At 37.9% G+C, this 26,114-nt stretch overlaps 1 protein-coding gene across 7 annotated transcripts in view; it reads right to left on the reverse strand.

Annotated features, from left to right (window-relative positions):
• Positions 1 to 26,114, reverse strand: part of ALG9 (ALG9 alpha-1,2-mannosyltransferase) — a 107,646-nt gene that overhangs the window by 58,638 nt on the left and 22,894 nt on the right. For all 7 annotated transcript variants that reach the window (XM_030836760.2, XM_030836770.2, XM_030836804.3 and 4 more), the window contains exons 7-13: positions 25,643 to 25,730; positions 25,354 to 25,459; positions 17,868 to 17,990; positions 15,008 to 15,162; positions 12,510 to 12,639; positions 11,376 to 11,523; positions 10,089 to 10,218 (exon numbers count right to left, since the gene is read on the reverse strand). In XM_030836760.2, the coding sequence (XP_030692620.1) occupies positions 10,089 to 10,218; positions 11,376 to 11,523; positions 12,510 to 12,639; positions 15,008 to 15,162; positions 17,868 to 17,990; positions 25,354 to 25,459; positions 25,643 to 25,730 (880 nt within the window). The remainder of the gene's footprint in view (positions 1 to 10,088; positions 10,219 to 11,375; positions 11,524 to 12,509; positions 12,640 to 15,007; positions 15,163 to 17,867; positions 17,991 to 25,353; positions 25,460 to 25,642; positions 25,731 to 26,114) is intronic.

Here is a 26,114-nt window from a genome sequence, read left to right on the forward strand (position 1 = left end):
ATCTGTCAGTGCTGGGCCACGTGGGTGATGCAGTGATGGAAAGGACATGATCTCTGCCCTCCAGGGGCTTGTAACCTAGTACACTAACTGGACTATATACCCAGACCTTGAAGAATGACAGTGCTCAAATCCTAGTTAGTCTAAATTTCTACTATCATCAGGGTCTGCGGAGGCCTCTCTTCAGTTCAAGACTAAATGAAAGGCTAGAGTATTTTAGTTAAATTTTTTAAATGATCTGCTGTATATAAGCCCTATGTGAGTGAGGTACTGTGGAGGTACGTGAACTCTTGTCCTTAAATAAATGTATAATTTATAAGAGAACACAGTCACACACATAGATAATGAGAATAAATGAAACAGGGAAGTAAGAAATTAAAAATGTTCTGCCCAATTACTTAAAACCTCGAAACTTCAAACCATTTCTTTTCCCCTGAACACTCGATGTTTTTTCATATTTCAAGGTTTTGCATGTGCTGTTCCCTTTGACGGAAATGTACACTTTCCTTCCTCTGCCAGAGAACTCTCGATCTTCCTCTAAGACCCAGCTCCCCTGCCACCTCTTATGTGAAGCTGCCCCCAAATAGAGAAGTAGGAAGAGTGCTTCCTACTTCCTCTGTGCTCCCACAGCATACTATGATATTCATTATACTACTGAATAATATTTTAGAATTGCCTCTCCTACTAAACTCTGAGGGAAAGATTTATGGTTTTTTCTAAATTCATCTTTAGGTCTATCAAAATAATGTATGTGCATAGTTCAAAATTTAAGTAGTACAAGAAGCTTATTATGAAAAACAGCAGTACACTCTTATTCCCTGGTCCCACTTCCCAGAGGCAACAACTCACAACTCTTCCAATGTTTTCTTCTGGTAGTTCTTGATGTTTCAATTATCAAATAATAATACATGTTGACTTCTTTTGGTACTTAGTACATCTTGGTATGAATCATTTCTCATTCATCATTTTAGGTACACTTTGTGGGGTCTTTCAATCTGAAAAGCAATGTCCTTCAGTTCTTGGGGAATTTTCTCACATTATTTCTTGGGCAATTTTCTTTTCTCCATTTCACTTGGTCTCTCTTTCTGGAACTCCTATTAGCTAGATGCTGGATTCTCTGGTCTTTTTTCCTTTTCCTATTTTCTATCTCTTTGTTTTTTTGTTCTGTTTTTGTATTGTTACTGTATGGAAGATTTCTTCAACTTTGTCCTCTAATCATGCTATTGATTTTTTAAATCTCTATTATCTTGTTTTTCATTTCTAGGAACTCTTATTCTCTGATTGTTCCCTTCTCAAAACATGTTTTTGTTTTATGGTCCCCAAACTTTTCTTTTAACCTATCAGGGAACACTAATTATAGAAGTTAAAATTTTTTTTTGGTTCTTACATTGTTTTCCAAATTCCTTTCTATCCCCATAAATTTTTTCTTTCCTTTTTTACTTGTTAGGGACTTTTCTTAAATGACAGGAGACTATGTTTTTTGTCACTTTGCATCTTCAGCACATAGTCTAGAACAATAAAAAGTTAAATAATGAGTGGATGAATAAACAAAGAAGGAACAAAATAAGAAACATTTTAAAATAATTAAGAATAAAAAGATGACAAAGGATTGGAGATCACTGTTATTGTGCTGATAAGCTTTACAGGTCACTGTCTTTTTAGCCAGTGCTCTAGGACTGCTTGGGGATGCACCTGCCAACAGGTGGTCTCCGGCACTCACTGGATGGACAAGGCCTTTTGTCCAAACCTCAACAGTAGGCAAATTATTTAATTTTATTTACATTTTTATATAATTCTTTAACTCCCCTCCTGTCTGGAAGAATTGAACATATTACTTTATATAGTTTCTTTGCCACAGCAACATCTTCTTTTAGTTTTAGATTTAAAAAAATTTTTTTTCCTCATAGCTTGCAATAGGTAAGCAAATTTATTTCTTTGAAGCAATCTAGATCTAGTTTGCAGAAAGAGCAGCAAAAGTAGTCGTAGATATAATGACTGAAATGACTTAAGAGGCCAGAAGGCTAAGAGGCAAAAATTACTTAATAGAAAATCTCTCTCTCAATTTTGAGTCGGCAGTTCTTGTGCTCAAAGACAAAAACCTGAGGTCAGTTGACTGCATGCCGAGTACTGTTTGTAAAGCCTACCAGAGATCTTAGTAGTTTCAAAGATTTGATATCTATAGTAATCTATAGATATCTATGGTAATTTTTTAACTTATGAAAGTAAAATATGATTTATTATAAAATATTTTTAAAATGCATTTTAAAAATCACCTATAATCCTATCACCCAAAGAAAATCAACATCAACCTGTTAGTTTATGTTCCAGGCTTTTCTCTTTGGAGATAAAGATTTTTCTTCATAGAATCTGGATCATGCTATATATTCTATTTTACTGTGACTATTTATAGTTTGAGATTTCTCAGTTTGAATCCCTGGTAAAACCAAGTGACTACTGCCCCTTAGTTCTAAGAGAATCAGAAAGAATAGTTTCTTCTCTCAATTTTATCAATGTCTCAGTGCAAAATCTGAGACCACACTCCATAACCACATAATATACAATTCAAAAATCAAAAAGCTGGATTTAAATTTAACTTAAATTGTAACCAAATAGCTCATTTTTTTGTTTCTTCAGATTTAATCATTCTTTCTTGCATCAAAAATAACAAAATTGTAGGGTGACATTAACACATGATCGTGAAACAAAAATGTGTTTCATTTCATTAGTCACAGGCTACATATCAACCAGCTGTCGAAGCTAAAAATATGTCTTAGTATAAAACTTTGTAAAATACAAGCATTTAAGAATCACTCCGAAGGAAATGTGACTTCTTTCAGTTTCTAACAATCCACTAGAAGCTTTGAAGAAGAAAATATCGGCACCTCTAAACCAAAAGAAAAAGAAAGGTGGTGGGAGGGGAATTCAAACGAATTTACTGATAATCGATATCACATTGTTTACATCTTATCAGGAAGATGTAAGGATGTTACATATTAAGGATGACAATTTAATGCCACCTCAGATGTAAACAAAAATATAGAATCTAAGAAGAAAATAAAAGGCCTGAGACAGAGATCAAGACATCAATAATAAAAGGTGTGCGTTTTGTTGGGGCAGGAGTGGGCCAAGGGGATTGGGCAATAATAAATATTCTCACAGCTTTTCCTCATCAGCTGTTGCAGAGATTCTGCCAGGGATAGAGTCTGCAGCCATGTCTTCTCAACTCTCAAACATCACACTCAGGTAGCATGACACAGATACTCATCTCCTCTGGGACAGAAACAGCAGACAGACTTCCATCTCTGGTCATGAGGTCATGTGGCCCAGAAATCATGTTTCAAGATAAGATTTGCTACCATGAAATATTTGATTACAAAACAGGACCAGCTGAAATCTAAACACTGCAACTGGATTTCAGACGTAGTTACAGAAAATGAGAGAGATGCAAACCTATTTCAAGGGTCTTAGAAACTCATAAAATCATATAAGAATAAAATATACTTCACTGAATTCTAGAAAAGCATCATAGGCTCTCCTAACTCCCAGCCCAGTGCTCTTGCCACTACATCATTGTGCCAGGCATCAATATTATCCTATGATAGTCCCTTTTTTTTGAAATAGGAACACTGGGGCCTAGGAGGAAACATCTGATAGGGAAAGGTTCCAAGTATTTTTTGGGATTTTCATTTCTTTGATATATCCTAAAATTAAATTTTAAAAAGTAGTTGTCACCCAGAGGCATAGGCTGTCGTATAGTTTTATTGTCTCCCATAAAGCCTTGCTAAATACATATTTATTGAATGAATCTTTAAATTCACAAGTAAAAATTTACTGCACTATAAAAATGTAAACTCACAGGTAAAAATTTTGGGTCATTCAATCACTAAAGATCATGAAAACATCACTTCATTTCTAAATGCCAACACAATGGATACTAGTGAATTAATCTGAAAGAAGAATTGTGAACAGCCTTAACTTAAATTCAGAGTGGATTCCAATCTTATTCTACTGCACATATTACAGCAATTTTAATCTGCTTGCTCTGCTACTCAAGGCTAATAAAAATTAGTAAGGCTATCTACAGGGCAATTAATTTTCTCCTCAAATAAGGACTTCCAGTAAGGGTAGGAGAAATGATTAAAAGAGAGAAAAAGAAGAAAGAGAGAAAAAAGAAAAGGGAGAAGACCCCAATCATTCCTTTTGATTACTACATAAAGTACCTGGCATACATGTAATAGAGCTCTAGAAATGGAAAGTAACTTCTTAAAAAAGTAATGCTCAGACTTCCCTGGTGGTGCAGTGGTTAAGAATCCAAGTGCCAATGCAGTGGACACAGTTTCAAGCCCTGGTCCGGGAAGATACCACATGCTGCGGAGCAACTAAGCCCGTGTGCCACAACTACTGAGCCTACGCTCTAGAGCCCGCGTGCCACAACTACTGAAGCCCGCGTGCCTACAGCCCGTGCTCCGCAACAAGAAGCCACCGCAATGAGAAGCCTGCGCATCGCAACGAAAAGCCTGCGCACCACGAGGAGTAGCCCCTGCTCACCACAACTAGAGAAAGCCCGCGTGCAGCAACGAAGACCCAGCGCAGCCAAAAAAAAAAGTAATGCTCAACCACTTGATGTCTATTCAGCTCTGTTACATGAAAGAACAATTAACCATTGCATGAAAACATATATTCAAGTGATACACCATATGGTATAAACTTGGAAGTAAGAGGAGGCGTGAAAAGAATATTGAAGAATCCTGAAACCAAGTTTCTTATCCTAGGACTAAACTTTGTCAGGTTACCACCCCTCTGAGCCTCAATTTTTTTCACCCATAAAAAGAAGAGATCATAAACTTTATGATACCTTAAGTTCCCTTCCAAAACCATAATTCTTCCCATTGGTTAAATGGTAAAGGCAGGGATAAAGAAGAAAAAGAATATACAGTCAGTTCTATTGTAACACTTGTTTTGAAAATGCAAATTTGTTCCAACGCAATTGATATATTAGGGAACAATGTGAGCACAATTCAATTTCTGTGTTTGCTTATGTGTCATTTAATCCACAAGAAAACCTAGATGAATCCAGAAAATTACACCCAGTTGAACCAATCAGCCCAGAAATAAACAAAGTGCATACAAGCCCACACTCAAATTATCTCCCAGCTTCTTCTGTTCACTGCCTGTTACGAGCCACACCCATTCATATCATCCATATTTGGTATTACAGCTTTCTGTCATGTTTCAAATAACCCTTATTTCACAAGCTGCAGCCATCCCAATGCCACTTCAAGAAGCAACCTGAGGTCTTCTTCAAGGTAAACTGCCATATTATTGTAGCATTTATGTACTTTTCGCCATTTAACATATATAAAACTATGCCACGGTTTTTATTAGGTTCCTATCTTTTTTATGTGTCACTGACAAAGTTTTTGAGTATTGTGTCCCTAACTCCATTTTTCCCACAAGTCTTGTGGTTTTCCACACAATTATCTTTGGCAATTGTATATCACGTTATAGCAGAACTGACTATATTACTATTTGGGAAAAAAATTAATCAATGACCAGTTTTATTTTTTCAAAGGTAACAGATGGAAAAGCTTCCTGAAAATCTGCTTAAGCATTAAGTCAAAGTCAGGGAAAAGTCTTTATCTGTAAGATCCCTCCTGAACGTGTGTTTTTTACCCCAAACTCCATCCACTGACTAAGCAGCTCCCACATCAGACACCAGATTTGGAAACAGAAGGTTATCATTCACCTTGAAACAGTGAACAAATATTTGGATTTGTCAAGAAGTAAAGAGGAGACACTGAATGTACCTTCTAAATTCAGACCTTGATTCTGGCAGAAAATCTTGGCAGGTACCATTGAATAATACCACCTGTTCAATAGCTACTCAGTATCTATCATGAAAGAATATGCAGCGAAAAAATATTACAGCGAAAAAATATTATTGCTGCAGTATAGTTATAACAATACAGTAGAAACCAAGAGCCTTTACAAACACTCACTCCTAATTCTTGATAAACTCAGAGGTAAAAGAGCATAGGGAAATACAGGAGGTCATGCATGTTTCTTAGTTTCCACTCAGACTAGGAATAGGAGACAGACCACATCATTTAGCATTGAAGCCAAGAGTTGGTTAAAACCTGTCACTCAGAGCCAAAGGGCAAATAAAAATAATGCTGCTATTTAGCATGCTCAGGAAAGACAGAGAACATAATTATTTTGCCTTTTTGAATGAACCCATACTTAAAACCAGGGCTGATACCAGAAGTAACAAACATAAACGTACTACAACGTGTGCTCTCACATTTTGGCCAAATGTGAGACCAAAATTATTTGGTCACTAGTCTTGATCCTGGCACCGTTTCTTAAAGAACTACGTTATTTTTCAAAATAATTGAGATTTTTATTTACATACGTATACATATATGAATGCAAGAGAAAAAAGTGAAAGAAAAAACCATCAAAATGGTAACAGTGATTTAATATTGGGGTAATTTGATTATAGCTGATTTTTTTTATTGATAGCTTTCATTATTTTACACAAGTGTTTATTACTTTTATCATCAAAGAAAAACAAATACCTTTTTAAACAGTTAACTGCAAGAAATTAATCCCTGATCATAGTTTGTGTGGAATTCACAGTAAGCCATCAAGTGTCTCTTTCCAAAGTGTCAAAGGTGAGTGGACTGGATTTGAAGGGCACTTCCCCCACCATGCAGGAAAATCCAAAGAGAGAAAGGTGTATGAGCACAGTGACAGACACTACACACTCAGAACACATAGAGGACCTGTTTGTCCCTGATTTTACCAGCCAGCATTTTGGTGACTCCTATAGGTATTCTAGAAAATCTTCTCCTTTTGGGTAAAGCTAATATAGTCACTTAAATTTAACAGTATCTGGTAGTGGAGAACATGGAAATATGATCTAACCAGAGACAACCTGTGACCAAACCTTAAGAAATGTACAACAGGCCACTGTAGTTTTTTTTTAATTGAAGTATAGGTGATTTACAATATTTTATTAGTTTCAGGTGTACAGCACAGTAATTCCATTTTTTCTTTGTAGATTATATTCTATTGTAGTTTATTACAGGTATTGGATATAATTCTCTGTGCTACACAGTAAATCCTTGTTGCTTATTTATATATAGTAGTTTGTATCTGTTAATCCCATACTCCTAATTTGTCCCTCCCCACCCCCACTTTCCTCTTTGGTAACTATAAGTTTGTTTTCTATGTCTGTGAGTCTATTTCTGTTTTTGTATTCATCTGTATTATTTTTAAGGTTCTACATATAAGTGATATATAGTATTTGTCTGATTTACTTCACTAAGCATCCATGTTGCTGCAAATGGCAATATTTGGATGTGTGTGTGTGTGTGTGTGTGTGTGTGTGTGTGTACCACATTTCCTTAAGCCAACTGTCTGTTGATGGGCACCTGGTTTGTTTCCATATCTTGGCTATTTGTAAATAGTGCAGCTATGAACACTGGGGTGCATGTATCTTTTCATATTAGAGTTTTTGTGTTTTCTGGATATATACCCAGGAATGGGATTGCTGGATCATATGGTAAGTCTATTTTTAATTTTTTAAGGAAGCTTTATACTGTTTTCCATAGTGGCTGCACCAATTTACATTCCCACTAACAGTGTAGGAGGGTTCCCTTTTCTCCACACTCTCTCCAGCATTTATTATTTGTAGACTTTTTTTTTCAGACTGCATAGGTCTTCGTTGCTGCACGTGGTGGCTACTCTTCCTTGAGGTGCTCAGGCTTCTCACTGCAGTAGCTTCTCTTGTTGCGGAGCATGGGCGCTAGGCGTGCAGGCTTCAGTAGTTGTGGCATGCAGGCTCAGTAGTTGTGGCTTGCGGGCTCTAGAGCACAGGCTCAGTAGTTGTGGTGCACGGGCTTAGTTGCTCCGCGGCATGTGGGATCTTCCCGGGCCAGCACTCGAACCTGTGTCCCCTGCATTGGCAGGCAGATTCTTAACTACTGCACCACCAGGGAAGTCCCATTTGTAGACTTTTTGATGATGGCCATTCTGACTGGTGTGAGGTGATACCTCACTGTGGTTTTGATTTGCATTTGTCTAATAATTAGTGATGCTGAGCATCTTTCCATGTGCCTGTAAGCCACTGAAGATTTTATAGCCAGCTTTCTCTCAATATCACTATCTCAACAATGACAAATATTCATCTCTCAAGTCAGAAAGCATGTATAGGCTAACTACTAGATACACAGCACTATCCTAGCCACTATGGTGAATACAAAAGAAATAAGGTGCAGTCATTCTCTCCATAGCACTCACAATCTGATAGTGAAAAATATGACATACACGTCAGAAATATTTAAATAGCGTAAGACAACAAAATTAAATGGCTAAATGAGTTATACAGATAAATATTTAAGGCATTTAAAGAAGGACACTGCCCACTGTGGACTTTAATAGTTGGGAAAGGCTTCAGAGAGAAAGACTTTTGATAGTATAAGAAGGTAGACAAGGGAAGTCCAGGCACTGTCACCAAGATAAGCAAAGTCACTGGGATTGAAAAAGCAACACTGAATCTGGACAGACTGTAATAAAAATCAAGTTGGGGAGCAATAAAATTAATCCATCAAATACACCATTATCAAATTAAGAACATATGTGGGAAAAACTATGTACCAAACACTATGCTATATATGACAGAGAGATATGATATCCAATCTCCTATTATTTCTTCCAAAAGTAGGTATGGTTATTCCCACTTCACAGACAAAAACTGAAATTAATTAAACACAGATGTTAACTAATTTGCCCAATGTCATCAAAGTAGGCAACAGAGTTGGGACTAGAATTCAAGCCTACTTGACTCCAAAGTCCATGCTCTTTTTTTTTTTTACTACCCTATACTATCTCTTCCCAAATTACAGCTGTGACAACAACACTCTGAATTTATTATATCCTCCCCCTATCACAGTGTATTCTCCTACCCTTCTGACTATCCAGTGTCCCCATAGTGATCCCCTGTACATCAAAGCCTGCTCTCAGGAGAATATCTGCAGCTAAAATAAAAATGACTAGCAACAGAACATATTGCCCAGGGGTATTGTCACTGTTACAGGAATCAGAGGCTTAAGTTAGAAGGAAGCTACAGGATAAGTCACTTAGTGGAATACATGTGTCACCTTCTCAGGGAGCCAACTCAAGTTTGTATTTTATCATGTCCATTTTCATAGCTTATAAGCGAAAGTTCACACAGTAAGAATCTCACTCATAAACCCTGAGGGTCTCCATGGAAGTATAACCTGCCCCAATCCGGGACACAAAAAGCCAGCTGTGGCTGCAGGTTTACTTTGGAAGAGAACTGAACGTCCTGATATTTCACTTTAAGTATATGACATAAGAAAATCTAAATGAAATGTATTTGACATTTAAATTGTTAAATGTTTCTTAACAGATAGGTTGCCAAAAAATGTGTTTTCTAATAATTCTACAAAATAGTCCTTTACTGTCTCTGGGAACCAGGAACATTATCTTTATTGCTCTCACCTTTTCCACAATCAAAGATTTTACAGGTATCAAATGACAAAAGTGTCATCTTTCGAAGGAACTGAAATAAAATCCACATGGGATCTCCGAGTGCGTAAAGATGAGTGGGTAGAAGAGCACGGCCCTGGCAGATATTGCTTCATGGACTCAGTGTGAGAACAGCTTTCACTGACTGTCCACTTGCTAAAACCAGAGTATACTAATAATTAGGTCAAAGGTCCACCTATAACTTGAAAGTTCCCCATGAAGCATTTTAATGGACCAAGGAGTGATAAGAGCTGCAGAATGTGTTTCAAGATGATGATTTGAATTAAACATAGGAAATTTTCCAGCCCAGTTTAGAAAATATGTTGAATTGTATATTTTACATAGAAAATTAAGGAGGTCATTTGAAAATAAAAATGATACTGTTCATCCTTTCTCAACAAAAGTCGTTACATCCCTCACCCTAAAGAAATCACTTTCTAAAAAAGTCCCATTTCATCAATGCTCTATTATGTATGCCAACAGATTTTAAGGGTAGAACTCTTTTCAAAGTAGTAAAAGGAGAATAATGCCCTTACATATCTGGATGGCTCCTCTAGGTTCTGGTCATTCATGTCAGTAGGAACAATCCGGGTGGCCAGTGGTCCCTCTGCGAATGGTTTTGGTAACTGGCCTCTGAACTCTGATGGAATGAACTGAAGCTGCCAACTGTCAGAAACACAAATAAGGAAAATAAGAAAAACACAGGGGGCTCACATTGCCAAATGTACTTGAAATACACAAGCAAAAAAAAAAAAATTTCATGTGAAAAACATTTCACTTGGAGACAAAATGTTTCTGTTAAAACCTCAACCAGAGAGAATAGAGACAGAGGTCACAATTCAGTCCAAAATCGTTGAGAAATTTTCAACTAGAGGTCTCTCAACCCATTTCACCAACTCTTAGCAGTGAAATCTGCAATAGTGATCATACCATCAAAAGAGAAACATCAAAGTTTATTGCCAATTATCTGTAATCAGAGGGACTTATCAAAAGTAAAGCAAATTCATCAGGTGTGTAGAGAAAAGAGTGAAATGTAAGAACTCACTGTGGGAAAAGTACTTTGTTCCTGAGTAATCCTCAAAAGTATCTTTGGTTGTGAAACTATTTCAAATGTAAAAGGCAAATGCTAAAGTTAACGCTTAAAAAACAAGTTTTAATTAATCATTAATGACTGATACAGGATCTTTATCAATCAAAAGATACTACCACCAGCTAAGCTGCTGAAGCCAGTCCCCAAATGGAGCAACATGACTCATCTTAACCTGACTTCCCTTTTCCCTAAATAGGGCTCTTCTCTGTCCAAATGAAGCAAATACAAGGGAACTCAGAGCCTATGCTATCACATCCAACAACAGACAGCATCGAGGAAAGTGGTACCAAGGTCTTAGCCACAGCTTTCCCAGTGTCCATACATTGGTAGAGAATGTCCACTGCTGTCGGACGACAAACATGTCTTCTCTAAAAACACTCTAGAAACCTAGAGTCTCTAAACCACTTTTAAAAGTGGATATCAGTTCATTATAAAAATTTAAATATGGATCCTTAGGAAGAGCCACTAGCAGAAGCCCAGAGCCCAAAATGTCTTCAGACGTCCCCAGACCTCTGTGGTTAAGGGCAGTGCAGGGTGCATTACCAGACACAGCACTCATTCTACCAAACACAGGCCATGGGTGCCCAGCACAGTTCCCACAGCTCTCTGAGATGGAAAATCATTCAAAAACTTGTGAAAAATCTAAAATGAAGGAAAAATTAAGAAGACATTGCTACAGGATTGCTATTTTTACACCTTGATTTAAAACTCTGAGAATTAAAGGGCAACTTACTTATCGGGCAGAAGGAAGCTGCTGGGAAATCGATACCACTCTTTTCCTACACAGACATTAACAGGTCGGCCTTCTGGGACAGTGTGGATGGTTGGGTCTGTGGCAATTCGGTGAAATTCTGGATACAAATCAAGGGGCCCATGATACCCTGGAAGGGAGAAAGGTTTGTGAAAGCCAAAGATGAGGGAGATGAGATTCTGACATTTAATTATAATGCGTGTTAATGTCCCACTGTGATCCATGTGAAAGGTACACCGCAACCCCAGCAGGAAGCCCACTCTACGGGTGTAAAACACTTCTACAGTCAGGAAGATGATTAAAGCAGAGGCCCTATTTTTGCCAGAAATAATTTGCTTTCTTGCCCTTCTCTATACCCTTCCACCTTTTTAATTTCACGTTCTTTGAGCACATTTCAATATTCTGGATCCAAATAATGATTATAAGAAAGAATATAATCATGGGACTTGAGCCCCAAATTTGCATCCTAAGTTTAAGGCTTCCTTAATTCATCCTTTAAAAGGAAAAAAAAAATTAGTAGGAATAGAGAAGACGTTTATAGTTAATCACACTAAAAGGCATTCTCAATCTTCTCTTCAATCCTAAGGTACAGAGGTCACATCCCAATCTTATTATTATTATTATTATTTTTTGTGGTATGCGGGCCTCTCACTGTTGTGGCCTCTCCCGTTGTGGAGCACAGGCTCCGGACGCACAGGCTCAGCAGCCATGGCTCAATTGGGGCCAAGCCCCCAATCTTAATATGAAGTCCATAGGTTCTCCCTGTAGAAAAGTCCTCCCCCTGCAGCTTAAGCTGAATTGTATTAAACAATTATGGGGGACTTCCCTGGTGGCGCAGTGGTTGAGAGTCCGCCTGCCGATGCAGGGGATGCAGGTTCGTGCCCCAGTCCGGGAAGATCCCACATGCTGCGGAGCGGCTGGGCCCGTGAGCCATGGCCGCTGAGCCTGCGTGTCCGGAGCCTGTGCTCCGCAACGGGAGAGGCCACAACAGTGAGAGGCCCGCGTACCGCAAAAAAACAAAAAAAAAAAGCAAAAAAACCCGAACAATCATGGGTCAAGCAAAACCAAGGAATAGTGCCTTGTGAGTACAGGTTAAGATATTCTCAGTACATCTACCTCTGAACAGTGCCACAGAGCGAGAAAAAGATAAGAGCCCAAACAGGAAGAGTGTTCCCAACGCCAGCCAATTCGATGTCACAGTATAATGCTCCAGGCGGTATCGCTGAAACACGAAGTGGTAACATTTCTAGAAGGAAAGAAAACGTTATTGAAAAAAGAAGATACACCTTGCAAAATATACACAATCACAAGACATCATCATAACTGAGAGGAAGAAAGCAGAAAAAGAGGTTCTACCAAGGGTCTGAGCAGTAGCAAACAGTGAAGTACCCACTCCAAATTCTCACATTAAAGCAAATTCTGCTCAATTGTCTGTAGATCAGCCTAGCCAGAGGGCTTGCCAAGAATGAAATCTCACTAGCTTCATAGGAAAATCATTTGGATACTTCCCTAATGCTTAAAGTCCTAATAATTTATTTTTTAAAAATATTTAAACAAAAATGCTTTTCCTAGGTTTTTTTGATATATGAAGTATCTCAATCTATTCTGATATAACTAGTTATTAACCTTCACTTTCCTTACTAACAAGTTTTCATCTAAGTTTTTAGCAACAACAAAATGTCTCATGACCAAACAAAAAGAAAAAAGAATTCCTCACATAGAATATTAGGAAAATTCTGTTAATTATCTGCTAAACTACTTCACAAACTAGATGAATATCATTAACAACATACACACCTGCATGAGTTCTGCAGCCTTTGAACACCTTCCCATGAGATTTCTGTCCTCCCTTCTTTCCCTCCTAGACTAGAAACTACTTTTGGAAAGCAATTTTGCAATACATAACAAGTGCCATAAATATGTTTGGATCCCTTTCATGTTTTCTGGAATCTCTCCTAAGCAAACAATCCAAATACCTAAACAAAGATATTTACCCTAGCATTATTTATAATATTGAAATAAGTGAGCAATCTAAACTTTAACATAAATTATATCTAATCATTATATATAACCAATTCAGTATATTACATAATAATGTTGTATATTATATCCACCTTAGAATATTATATTGCTATTAAAATGATGGGTACAGATATAGCAATATAGAGAATGTTATAATTATATTAAGAGGGATGTAAAGTTACATGAACCTTAGGTTACAATCAAAATAGATTGTTATATGATCGGCAAAAATGCTAGAAGGAGATTTTGTTAGGGTAGTAGGACTGATTTAGAAAGTGGTAAAAGAAAAATTATCTACAATAAAGTTCAGTTACTTTTATAATTAAAATTATTTTTTAAAACTATCATCCTAACATGGATGAACTTTAAAAATATTATGCTAGGACTTCCCGGTGGCACAGTGGTTAAGAATCCGCCTGCCAATGCAGGGGACACGGATTCGAGCCCTGGTCCAGGAAGATCCCACATGCCGCAGAGCAACTAAGCCGGTGCACCACAACTACTGAGCCTGCACTCTAGAGCTCGCCTGCCACAACTACTGAAGCCCGCGCACCTAGAGCTGGTCCTCTGCAACAAGAGAAGCCACCGCAATGAGAAGCCCAGGCACCGCAACGGAGAGTAGCCCCCCCGCTCGCCACAGCTAGAGAAAGCCCACGCACAGCAACGAAGACCCAACACAGCCAAAAATAAATAAATAAAATAAATTTATTTTAAAAAATAAAAACATTATGCTAAATGAAAGAAGTCACAAAAGACCACATATTTTATGATTTCATTTATATGAAATGTCCAGAATAGGCAAATCTATAGAGATACAAAGTAGATTGATTAGCTGTTGCTTATGGCTGAGGAGATATGGAAGGGGGGTTACGACAGCTAAAGGGTACAGGGTTTTTGAGGTGATAAAAATGTTCTAAAATTGACTGCAGTGAGGCTTACATAGATCTGTGAATAGCCTAAAAAAGACTGTATCATACACTTTAAATGGGTAAATTCTATGGTTTGTGAATTATATCTTAACATAAATCTGTTAAGAAAAAAAACTAGAAAAAAACTATCACCCTAATTATTCTTCTTCTGCTAACTGCAAATGGTAGCAGAGGTTAAAAAAAAAAAAGAGTCTGGCGCTTCTGAAGCCATAATTACAGAGATATTCAAGATTAGTTCTGACAGGGAATTGACCTGGACAGGTTTTTAAGCCAGGATTACAAAGTGTCCCACATTGCTAACTGCCTGATGTAATCCCAAACACTTGAGCCAGTTTCATTCAGGTCTTGTAGTGGAAGAGTACACATTCCATTAGCTCTGCTGTGGTTCCACCGTTCTGTGCTAGGCCCATTCAGTGACTTAAAAAAATTCCTTTCATAGCAATTGGATTCTTATTGGCAACAGAGACAAATTAACACACAAATTAACACTGCAAATACGTAATCAGCAAATAAGAGTCAAAGCAACATTTAAGCAATCAATACATAAAGCTTTATAATATCTGTATCAGGTGTAATGTACAGATAAAATATCTTAGGTGGAAGCATTCTGTAATTTGTAAAGTGAAACAGAATGAAGCAGATATACATTTCCCTGAAACTCACCTGAAGTGCAGAAAGGGCCACAGCACCACAGAGACATACAAGTGGATATACAGGGAAAAGAAATCTCTCCTCTTTGTGAGGCTGGATGAAGAAAATTATAAACCAAATATACATTGGAGCCAAGGTAAGCCAATATGGGTGGCCTAAATTCTGAACTGTAAGACAGAAAAATATCCACCTTTCACCATGTTAGAACAAAACAGCATGTTTAGTTTCAATGTTCTCTTGACCTCAAACTGGGATGTATACCCTAGGGCACCCAATAAAATGTTTCAATTCTTGTATTCACACTTTCTCTGATATAATAAAGGAGTCAAGTAGAAAGAGGTATATACTCCTTAGCCCTCCCAAGAGGTCCAACATTTAAAGGAAGGCACAATACTGGATTTAGCTAGAACAGGTGAATGCGTAATAGAGCTTAATAATTTCTACACTGGATGAAGAAAAAACAGATTTCTCTTCCTAATGAGTCCTGCCACTAAGACTAAAAGTTCCTGAGATCAACCAAAAGCATAACATAAATTCATTTCTTGTATTTTAATTCCTATGCTCTGTTTACTGCATTAATCTTACTTATACACCAAATGGCTATAGATCAAAGAAAAGGAAAAAAGTAGGATTCTCAAACCCATCACTGGTTTTCCTCAGGCTACAAATGACAGAGTTTGTTTCAAAGCAAATATAAAAACACTCTTAAAGGAAGTTTACTGATCAAGTTTTCTCTCCTGTTCTGCAGTACCCATCCACTCTGTATCACAAAATTAAAGTCAAGGTGTACTTAAAAGCATGTGAAAGAATTAAAGGAATTTAATGAAAACTAAGACCTAAGCACCTACTGGAAGGTTCCTGTGGTTAGGTACATGAACACTGAGTGATAAACCTGCAACCTACAGTGAAGGCATCCCCTGCTGTGCTTATACTAGTGACAACAAGAAGTGCGCAGGAATCACTGGCCTAGGGTAGATAGATAGCGCCCCCTGGTGTCCATTATGTCTACACTGAGCAAATTTAGATAAAAAGATCAGGGTTGTCATCAAAGCCCAACTAAGCAATGTTTAACTGTGCTCCGTAGTTATCCGTGCTTTTGCAGAAACTCTTTAGGAATAAAAATTCTTGAACTGCAATAACAACCTTATCTTTTAAACTTTTCACTCTAAGATTTTATCATGAGATTTTAGGTTATAATTTAGGACTTATACCTTTCCAGGAGGTATTTTAGGTTGGAATTTTCTTCATCATAAGAAAAAAATCTGTCTTCTGTAAGTAAACAATCTCTTCCTCTTCTGTATCTTAAAAGCTAACGAATACATCTTAAAAATATGGCCTAAAATTTTGAAATGTCCTCTATAAAATGTACAAAATTATAACCAGTTGTACTACATGATGAGATAATGGGTAATTTCTTTCCTGCCTCTTTATATTTTTCTACGTTTTTTCTTTTATTATTTTTATTTCTTAATGTTTCCTCTTTTGAAAAAGATTGTTTCCATTATAAAATACAAAAAAAAAATAAAGAAAAAAACAGAAGAAAAGTACTAAAAAAGTATTTTAAAAAGTATAAAGGAAAGCCCCTAGGTAACCTAAGGATGGGGACTAGTTACTAGGTGGACATGTGGATATATTACACACTTTTAAACCAAAATTGGATTCATACTTTAGAGAACAGCTTAATATACTATTTTTATTTTATTTTTACTGTTTTTATACTTACATCACAAGCATTTCCAAATTTTCCACAAGCATAAATATTTTTATAGTCAGGGAAAAAGTTACTTTTCAAAAAAAAAGAAAAAATGATCCTTAAGAAATACAAGGAATGGAGGAATACATTAATACCTCGAGGGGACAAACAGCTGAATCCAAATGTGGGACACTATGCAAGATGAATGACCTGGTTTCTTTAGAAATCTCCAGGAGGAAAAAGGTGAGGGGGGAACCTCTAAAAAAGCTTATGAAACATAACACCAAGTTCACTATATGACTCTTGTTTAGATCCTGCTTTAAACAAACTATAAAGAACTATAAAAACTATAAAAAGCTATTTTTCAGACAATGTAGGAATCTAAACATTACCTGGGTATTAGATGATATTAAGAAATTACTGTTAATTTTGTTAGGATAATGGCATCACGGTTATGTTACAACGGAAGTCCTAAAACAAAACAAAAGTGACTCTGAAGGCTGCTTTCATGTTCTATGAACACAGTGAAGTCTTTATAAACCATTAATAGTAGAAAAGCAGAATGGGGAATGGTACTGAGGGATCATATGGCATCCAAATCAGACTAAAAAGTCTGAAGTTAAATCTCCTTCCAAAGCTCAGATGCATTTCTGCTCAGATCTGTCTTCCATAAAAGAAACTATGGGCACTACATATCCAGAGCCATGACAACCTGAGAAAACACTGGCTGTGCAATACAGAATCAGAACAAGCATCCAATTTGGGGGAACCTCTATATGGTTTAGTTCTCAAATTTTTGGTTGAATTTCCCAGAGAATGTTTGCCTCTAGCATTGATTATCTTAAGCAATCTTGCATGCCAACACACAGTTCTTTAAAAAACAGAAGACTCGTATAGATAGGCTTATCTCCCAAGATTTTATAAATGTTTCTGCCTCTCCAGGTGGTTCTGTAAATCATACAGACTCCTCACTTGCAATTATTAACCAAACTTTCACACAGGTTAACAACATAAGTTAAATAATCTACGAACACAAATGGAAAATGCAATAAACCAAACATTTCCATAGGAAGAAAATGGAGAATAAAGTAAGGAGATTCTTTTTCACTTCTTGGTACCCATTGTTACTTCTCTTCCCTCCCACGCCCCACCAAGTCTATCATCCGTTATGCCACTCACCATGAAATCTCTGCAGTAGGTATTCCATAAGAGAAGTCAGTGGTAAGACCAGGAGAGCCAAAGCAAAGACTACATTGAAATTCAGAAATCCATTAATTAAATAGAAATACCAGGGCTCTGTACCTGAGGGAGATAACGAGATAAGAAATCATTAGTGGATGCCTCCAATACCTATTACAACGCTTGACTCATACTGCTTTTTGTTCAAGTAATGTTGATGATCCAGTGCCTCATGTGTATGAGAGTCCACAAGCCGCCCCCCTCTTAGAAATCAGGTTTCAAATATTTAGCTGTATTTTCTATCATGACCACTATAACCTAGCCCAAACGGAACTAATACTTTTCAGAACCACCAAATAACATAAATAGCTTAGTGGTGACACTATGATTTATAATAAGAAGTATTTATTTGGTCTTCACCCCCATTCCTAGTATAAAGCTCCTAAAATTACCCTTGTAATTTGCGAAGTGGTGAGAGGAATAAAGGTGTCTTTTGTTCTGTTAATGAGGGAGCTTCAGGAAAGCCCCAGGTAACCTAAGGATGAGGACTAGTTGCTAGGGGAACCAATCGAGTGACTGGAGGGTTGGAACTTTCAGTCCTGTCCTCCCCTTCTCTGGCGAGGGGAGAGGGGCTGGCAACAGGGTTTCATCAACAATGGCCAATGATTCAAGCAATGGTACTTATGTAATGAGGCCTCCATAAAAACCCAAAAGGACAGTCAGTGTTCAGAGAGCTTCTGGGTTGGTGAACAGGCAGAGGAGCCCACGGGGCTGTGGCACACCCAGAGAGCACGGCAGTGCCACGTTATCTTCCCAAACACCCTGCCCTACACATCTCTTCCACCTGGCTTGTATCCTTTATAATAAACTGGTAAACACAAGTAAATGTTTCTCTGAGTTCTGGGAGCCACTCTGGCAAATTGACTGAACCTGAGGTGGGGGTTGCAGGGACAACTAATCTACAGTTGGTCAGTCAGAAGCCCAGGTGACAACGTGGACTTTGAATTGGCACGTGAAGTAGGGGCACAGGGGTTGGGGGAGGGTGGGCGTGGTGGGTTGCAGTCTTGCAGGGCTGAGTTATTAGGGCCTTTCCCATTTCCTTCCTACCTGTTTCTCCTAGTTACATTCTAGCATCCTTCCCCTTGATACACTCAACCACTATTTGATAGTGTGTATACAGGTCCCCTGTGTTCCGTAAAAAGCAACAACTTGTTTTCCTTAGGAAAACCATGTTCAGAGACCCAGACCCTGCTCGGAAGTTTTGGGGATTCAGAATGAAACAAAATGACTGAAAACACAAGCCTTACTCACACAAGTTTTGATTCTTTAACTCAAAATCCTTAAACCCAAATGATGAGAAAAAGCCCCCCTCTGCACATTTAGCAGGTTTTTCATCTGCTCTTCCCCTCCATGTGATTACTTCAATCAGGCAGTGAATGACACATGCGGGTTTTAATCACTGTGTGTTGTGACACCCGCGTTGCACCACAGCAATTTACTGCAATCAGCATTGCTTAAAAGGGTAATCAGAAGGCAGAGAAATAGGCAGAAAAGCCTGACATTTTTGCAGCTTGCACAGCAAAATAAGATTAGAAACCAAACCCTTAATGCTAGAAACATCTAAAGGAGGAGGAAGAAGAAGAGAGGGACCCTAAGGAAGGACTCAAATTCAATCGTGGGTCACCTTTTGGGAAAGCTCTCTCCCTCCTGTCTAAATACAATGATAGGGACTGTTTAGGAACAGAGATTTTGTCCCAGGCCAAGCTCATTAGAGACATTTATATCTTGTATTCTCTACAAATAACCTTTTGGGTTATAGAAAACTAATGGATGGTTTTATTTTCAAAACAGAAATACACGTCTTCTCTGGATTTTAATTACTATTTAACAACACATTTCCTAAACTGAGTTCTTTAGACATCCAGTTTCCAGAGAAGTAAGTTTTTGCACAATCCTCTCCTGACTGCCAGTGTGGTGGCAATGCTATCAACCTTGACCCACCTTTTTCTTTACAAAATTCTGGAAATCTGACCCTGAGAAGAAAAATCAGAGTGACTAGAGGAAAGGAGATCACCTTCCACATCATCTACTACAGATGCTAAACATCAAAAGAAAAAAGCCTCTTTCTCTTTGATCTTTGCAAATATACGTTTTTTTCAGGAAAGCTCTTTAGTCTTTTTGTCTTGACCACAACTTACTATGCCCTCCTGTTAGGGGTATCTTTTTACCAAGGTACACTGTACTCTGAGATGTGGAACCAAAAGCATTAAGTTGGTACACTCAATTATTTTTATGTGTTAGGAGCTCATAGATCAAGTTCACAGCTAGGCTGTGAACATTTTGTAAGACTGTTACTTCCCTGAAGGATGGGGTAAAAATCGGGGGATAAGTCAAGATTTGGGAAGGTTCAAGTTGACAACAGTCTTAAAAACAAGAGCAAAAGGGGACAAAAATAGTGAATTCTGTTAGCCAGTGTCCTCCCCTACTTGATGAGGCATCTGCCTTCAAAGAGTAAAAACTTTTATCTCTTTCCAGGGAGATATTCAGCGCTGCTCTCAGAAAATATCAAAGCTGAACTATGTAGAAAAAAATGTGTCAGAATGACAAGCTAAGCATTTAACTGGTGCAAAATGAAAGGTGAAAGGAAGCTGGAAGCAGGGTCTTTGCAGGGAGTGACTCACCTATCTCCCTCTTTATGGAAAGTGCCTCAATTCCTTTCATTCAAACGAGCTAAAGGGAGCTTTGCAAGAGGCTAAAAGAAGAGGGGATAATGTTTATTGTTCCACAGATTGAATGGAATCTGGAATCTTTTATAGGCCTACAATTTTATAGAACTCTAGGAACTAAATTATAGTAAATCATCCTTATAAATGTCAAATTTGCACCACCAAGAAGAAAAAGCCACCAAGGTTCAACAGAAATGATTAACAAAAGAGGGAAGGCTCTGGAACAGCTGTGGCTGGCAGGTGACCCTGAGCACTCCCCAAAAGACTCCTCTGGGGCTTCATCCTCTGCCGCTGCAGGAATGGAAAACTGTGGGCCTTTTGATAGAGGACACCAGCCCCTACCTTCTGAAATCTCCTGTCCTGTGATCTGACAGATTTGATAAAACACACAAACAGGCAGGGATCACATCCTAGGCCACCAAGTGGCATCCTTGAGCAGACCCACTGTTATTTTTGAGGGGAGAGCATTTCTTACACCTGTCCTCCCACACCTTCTCCGGGCCTGTGTCCTGCTCATCAGACAGCAGCACTGCTCTTCACTCACACACAAAAATACTTAACCTCAACATCTAAGGACTTGAAATGTTACAAGGGAAAGAGGCAAAATCAGTGCCAAGCCCAGTCACTTTCCTTTTTGCAACACTAAATTTCACCTCTTGATCTCTGACCCTATAGAGATGTTTCCCCTACAACTTTGCAACTTTATGTCTACACTACTCTAAATTTCCTAAATGCCAAGTATTCTTTACCTCATCCAAGTAATAGTTGTGAAAACTATTTCTTTCCCCTGGCTTCAAAAGTCAAGAGTCAGCCCAGGTCTGGAATGTGTCATTAATATATGTTATCTGGCCAAGAAAGTATAGAAAGGTCCCTTTGAAAACCAGAAACAACGGAGAGAATAAATATGTACAGATCGTCCTCGACTTATGATGGAGTTAAGTCCTGATAAACCCATCATAAACTGAAAATATCGTAAGTCAAAAATGCATTTAATACACCTAACCTACCGAACATGACAGCTTAGCCTAGCCTACCTCAAACATGCTCAGAACACTTACATTAGCCTACAGTTGGGCAAAATCACCTAACACCAAGCCTATTTAATAACACAATGTTGACTGTCTTATGTAATTTATGGACTACTGTACTGAAAGTGAAAACAGAATGGTTGCTGGTAAAGAATGGCTGTATGAGTTTCCATTGTTCACCCTCACGATGGAGTGACTGACTGGGAGGTATGGCTTGCTGCCACTGTCCAGCATCACGAGAGATATCATACCGCCTATTGGAAAAAGATCCAAGTTCAAAATTCGAAGTATGGTTTCTACTGAACATGTATTGTTTTCGCACCATCATAAAGTCAAAAAAAATTCTAAGTTGAACCATCATAAGTTGGGGACCATTATTACAATCACAATGGAGAGACTGAAATTATCTTGCTCATGCCTGTGTAGTTCCTACCTACAATTCAGCTAATGCTGTAAAACTACTTTAAGTTTTTAAAAAAGAACTCAATATTCAATCTTTTTGTCTCAGCAGTCCCTACACTTGAAATTCTATTTTTCTACAATGTACCCGCATGGTGCCTACCTGGCAAACTCCCTCTCTTCCTTCCAGGCTCAGCTCAAAGATCACTACCTCTAAGAAGTCTTTCCTGATACTACCAGATGAACTTGCTCCTTTGATTCCCTATCTTTCCACTGTAGCACATAACAGATTGGACTGTAATTATCTATTCATGTGTCTGCAGCCTTATTAGACAGTAAATTCTATGAGGACACATGATAAATGCTCAAAAGCAATTGATTCAATGTTTCTTTAGCTGAAGTCATTTATCCATTCATTCAAGAAGTATTTATAGGCTTATTATGTTCTTATATGTAAGAGACAACACTAGATGTATGCAAAAACTATCAGCACAACGCATTTTAAATTTTCAGATAAAAAACTATGTGCCTGGGCTTCCCTAGTGGCGCAGTGGTTGAGAATCTGCCTGCTAATGCAGGGGACACGGGTTCGAGCCCTGGTCTGGGAGGATCCCACATGCCGTGGAGCAACTAGGCCCGTGAGCCACAACTACTGAGCCTGCGCGTCTGGAGCCTGTGCTCCGCAACGAGAGAGGCCACAACAGTGAGAGGCCCGCGCACCGCGATTAAGAGTGGCCCCCACTTGCCACAACCAGAGAAAGCCCTCGCACAGAAACGAAGACCCAACACAGCAAAAATAAATTAATTAATTAATAAACTCCTACCCCCAACATCTTCTTTAAAAACAAAAAACAAAAAACTATGTGCCTACCATAGCTAACAAAGCACTTTAAGCAGGAGACTCTTAGAAAATAGTCAAAATAATGCCCAAAAGTGCCAAACAAGTGAAAGAGTTTCCATGACAAAAAACAGGCTGTCTGACAACTGTACAGCATATAAGTCTTTGATATTTACTGAATGGACTCAACAATTACAATAAAATTAGCTGACAATGGTAAAGTACTACTTTCACCTCTATTGTTCTTAATTTGTATCTAGTTCTAGGATAGAACAGTGATCAGAGCACTTATGTAATCTGATGGGTACTCCAGAATTTGTTCATTCATTCATTCATAAGAAATCTTTATTGAAGACCTAGAATACACAAAGACTACCTACTCCTAAAATGGAAGAAACATTCTCTGTAAGTCTGCTAAAGCAAAATGGAGTTAACATGGAAATCAGACACCCCTGAAAATTTGTCAAAGATGAGGGAAAAGCACAAAAATTCTACCATCAAAGAACAACCCCCTAAAGTCTGGCTGACTACAGCCCCGCAATCAGTCCTGTTGATACCCAGTACAACAATTCCCTCTGTCCCAACAAAGCTTTTGCTATCACTAGGAAAGTGATCAGCTCCTGCACATCCAAAATAGCAAAATCTGAACTGAAGCTAACCTAGGTTCACTAAAGCTGGCAGAACAGAGACCCAAGGACTCTTCCCCATAAAACACTGGCTGAAATGAACAGCAGATGCCAACATGCAGAGAAAGACTGGCCACTGCTCCGCTGGATCCTAAAACCTACCCACTGTTAAACCAGAAACATAAACTTAGGTCAGAATTTACTCTTTCTTTCCTATTCTCCCTACCAACCTGCTTATCTCTAGGTGTAAAATCCTCATCAATCTAGAGGACTATAAAAATTATGAAACTTTCATATACTCTCACACAAAGTTTTATTTATAAATAAGCAGTCAGAATATCAATATGTAATAACCCATTTAAAAGGTGGAGAAGCCAACTTTTCAAAATTTAACTCAAATTAACACAATTTATTCACCTATCTATAATGTATATTATGTTTCCAATAGGTTCCATGTAAATCAATTTCTAATATGCAATCTGGATGTAGGAGGACAGTCCCCCTTCTATTGTCCTGTAGAATCAACTGAAGTTTTACAAGTAAACTAAAACAATGGGCAATTAAAAACACGCAACTCTCCCTAGATAAAGGGAGACATCTAGAGGCAAAAGCTTAAAATTGGGGCTTTTTCTCATAGTCTCAGCGATCTTGGAGCCACATAAAAGAGCCTTTTAAAATTCCTTCACTTAGCAATTATTCTCTAACTATGCAGTTTGTGGATTCAATTCACTGAACAAAACACTGTTTATTTTTAACCTATTACCCGCCATCTAAAATGACAACATTCCCCAAATCCCAGGAGGCCCAATTAAATCTCATTTATATGCTTACTTTAATTCTCCTCAGTCAATCTGTTGGTTCTATTGGCAAAGTGGCACAGAAAAATGATGGGCGTGGGTGAAATTGATAAGAGACACAGAAATAATACTAACCTGCTTCATAGCAGAGCCCAAGACAGTCACATATACAGAATGCTCTAAGACCTTCAAAAGATTAAGGCAGAAGAAACTATACTTATTTAATGAGAAACTGTCTCATAAAATGTTTACTGACTTGGCTGATCTCATTAGAAAGATCTCTAGCTTATCCCTCGGTAGTGGTCACTAACTCAAATGCCCTCAGGGGACAAAAAACCCAAAAAAACAAACAAAAAAACCCCAAACAAGCTCAATGGCTGGCTGGGAAAAAAAAAAAAAAGGGGGAGGGATGGAGATGGATGGAAATTGGAGAACCAACCCCAGACCAAAGGCATTCCCTTTTTTCCCCTCTTAATCCTAAACTGGCCAAACTATCCACCCTCTCATGCTGACCTCACCCCCATTTGCTACACTTTGTCTACAGATTTTCTAAACTTTCTCCCCTAATGCATAATACTAAAGTAAAACAAATTAAAAAAAGAAAAAGTAACTCCAAATATTATACCAAATGTATAGAAAATCTCTGGAGGAATATTTTCCAAGGTGTTAACAATAGCTATCTGGAGATGATAGGATTATGAATGTTTTAATTTTCTTATTTTTGTTATCATATTGATTTTCTAATGAGAAGAGAAAAAAGTAACTTAATTTTAAACGAGTAGCATCAAAACCCAAGGCATACCCAACAGAGTCCTCACTACTCTGAAACTGAGAATAAGAGGCAGCAGGACTAACAGAAAGCCAGATCTGAACATCACATTAATCAAGGAAAAATATTTAGTGGCTATATATCATCACTGTGCTATGTTCAAATGTCATTTATTTTTAAATAAGAAAATATTACCAGCAAAGAAAGGCTATATTTGATAAACTGTGGCAGCTGAATTAAAATTTCAAAGCTGAGGCAAATTAAGCTATCCCCTAACTCTTCCTTAATTTCATAAGGCCTTACCATAAAGATCAGGTCCATGAGGAGTAAAGACATTATACAAAACAATGTTCAGTGGTGCAATCACCAACTTCCCGTAATAGTAGCTGTCAATGACCACCACAGGCACCTAAAAGAGAGCAGAAAATACATAGCAATTGCAGAGTTTTGCTCTGGAAACATTCTCACAATGCTAATAGGATAAACTTCAGAATGAAAAACAGAATCAATTCCTAATGTTCTCTTTTCCATCCACATCAGAAGTTGCTTTCATTACAACTTTAGAACAAAACAAGATAAAAAGAAAACTCACCAGAAAGATCATTAGGGCAACCAGTGACCAATGAAAGAAACTCTTCCATCTGTGCTTCATGACCAGCAAATCAAAGGCAATAGGTAAACTATTTAACAGAGAGATAGAAAGTGGGGAGTTAAATACTTAGAATAGAAACTGAAACAGGTCAGATTTACACACACCTCATGCTGAACTGAGAATAAAATGTCTCTAGCAATTACAGTGAGGGAAGAAAGCTGGTACATGAAAGGATGTCTTCTCAAAAATAAAAAATGTGATCTCTTCACAGGACTCATCAGAGTGAGATGCATCCCACAATGCACAAGAAATATAAATATTCGTATTCGGAATGAGCTCCATTTTACACGTATTTATGTGTAATGGACATTTAAAATATATTAATTGTAAGTAAATGTACCCTATTGCCCTACTCCCACCCTGCCAAATAAATAAATACTGATTTCTCCCTTCCACGATGTATTAAGATTTT

This window comes from Globicephala melas, chromosome 8 (genome assembly GCF_963455315.2).
Source record: "Globicephala melas chromosome 8, mGloMel1.2, whole genome shotgun sequence".
Lineage (NCBI taxonomy): Eukaryota > Metazoa > Chordata > Mammalia > Artiodactyla > Delphinidae > Globicephala > Globicephala melas.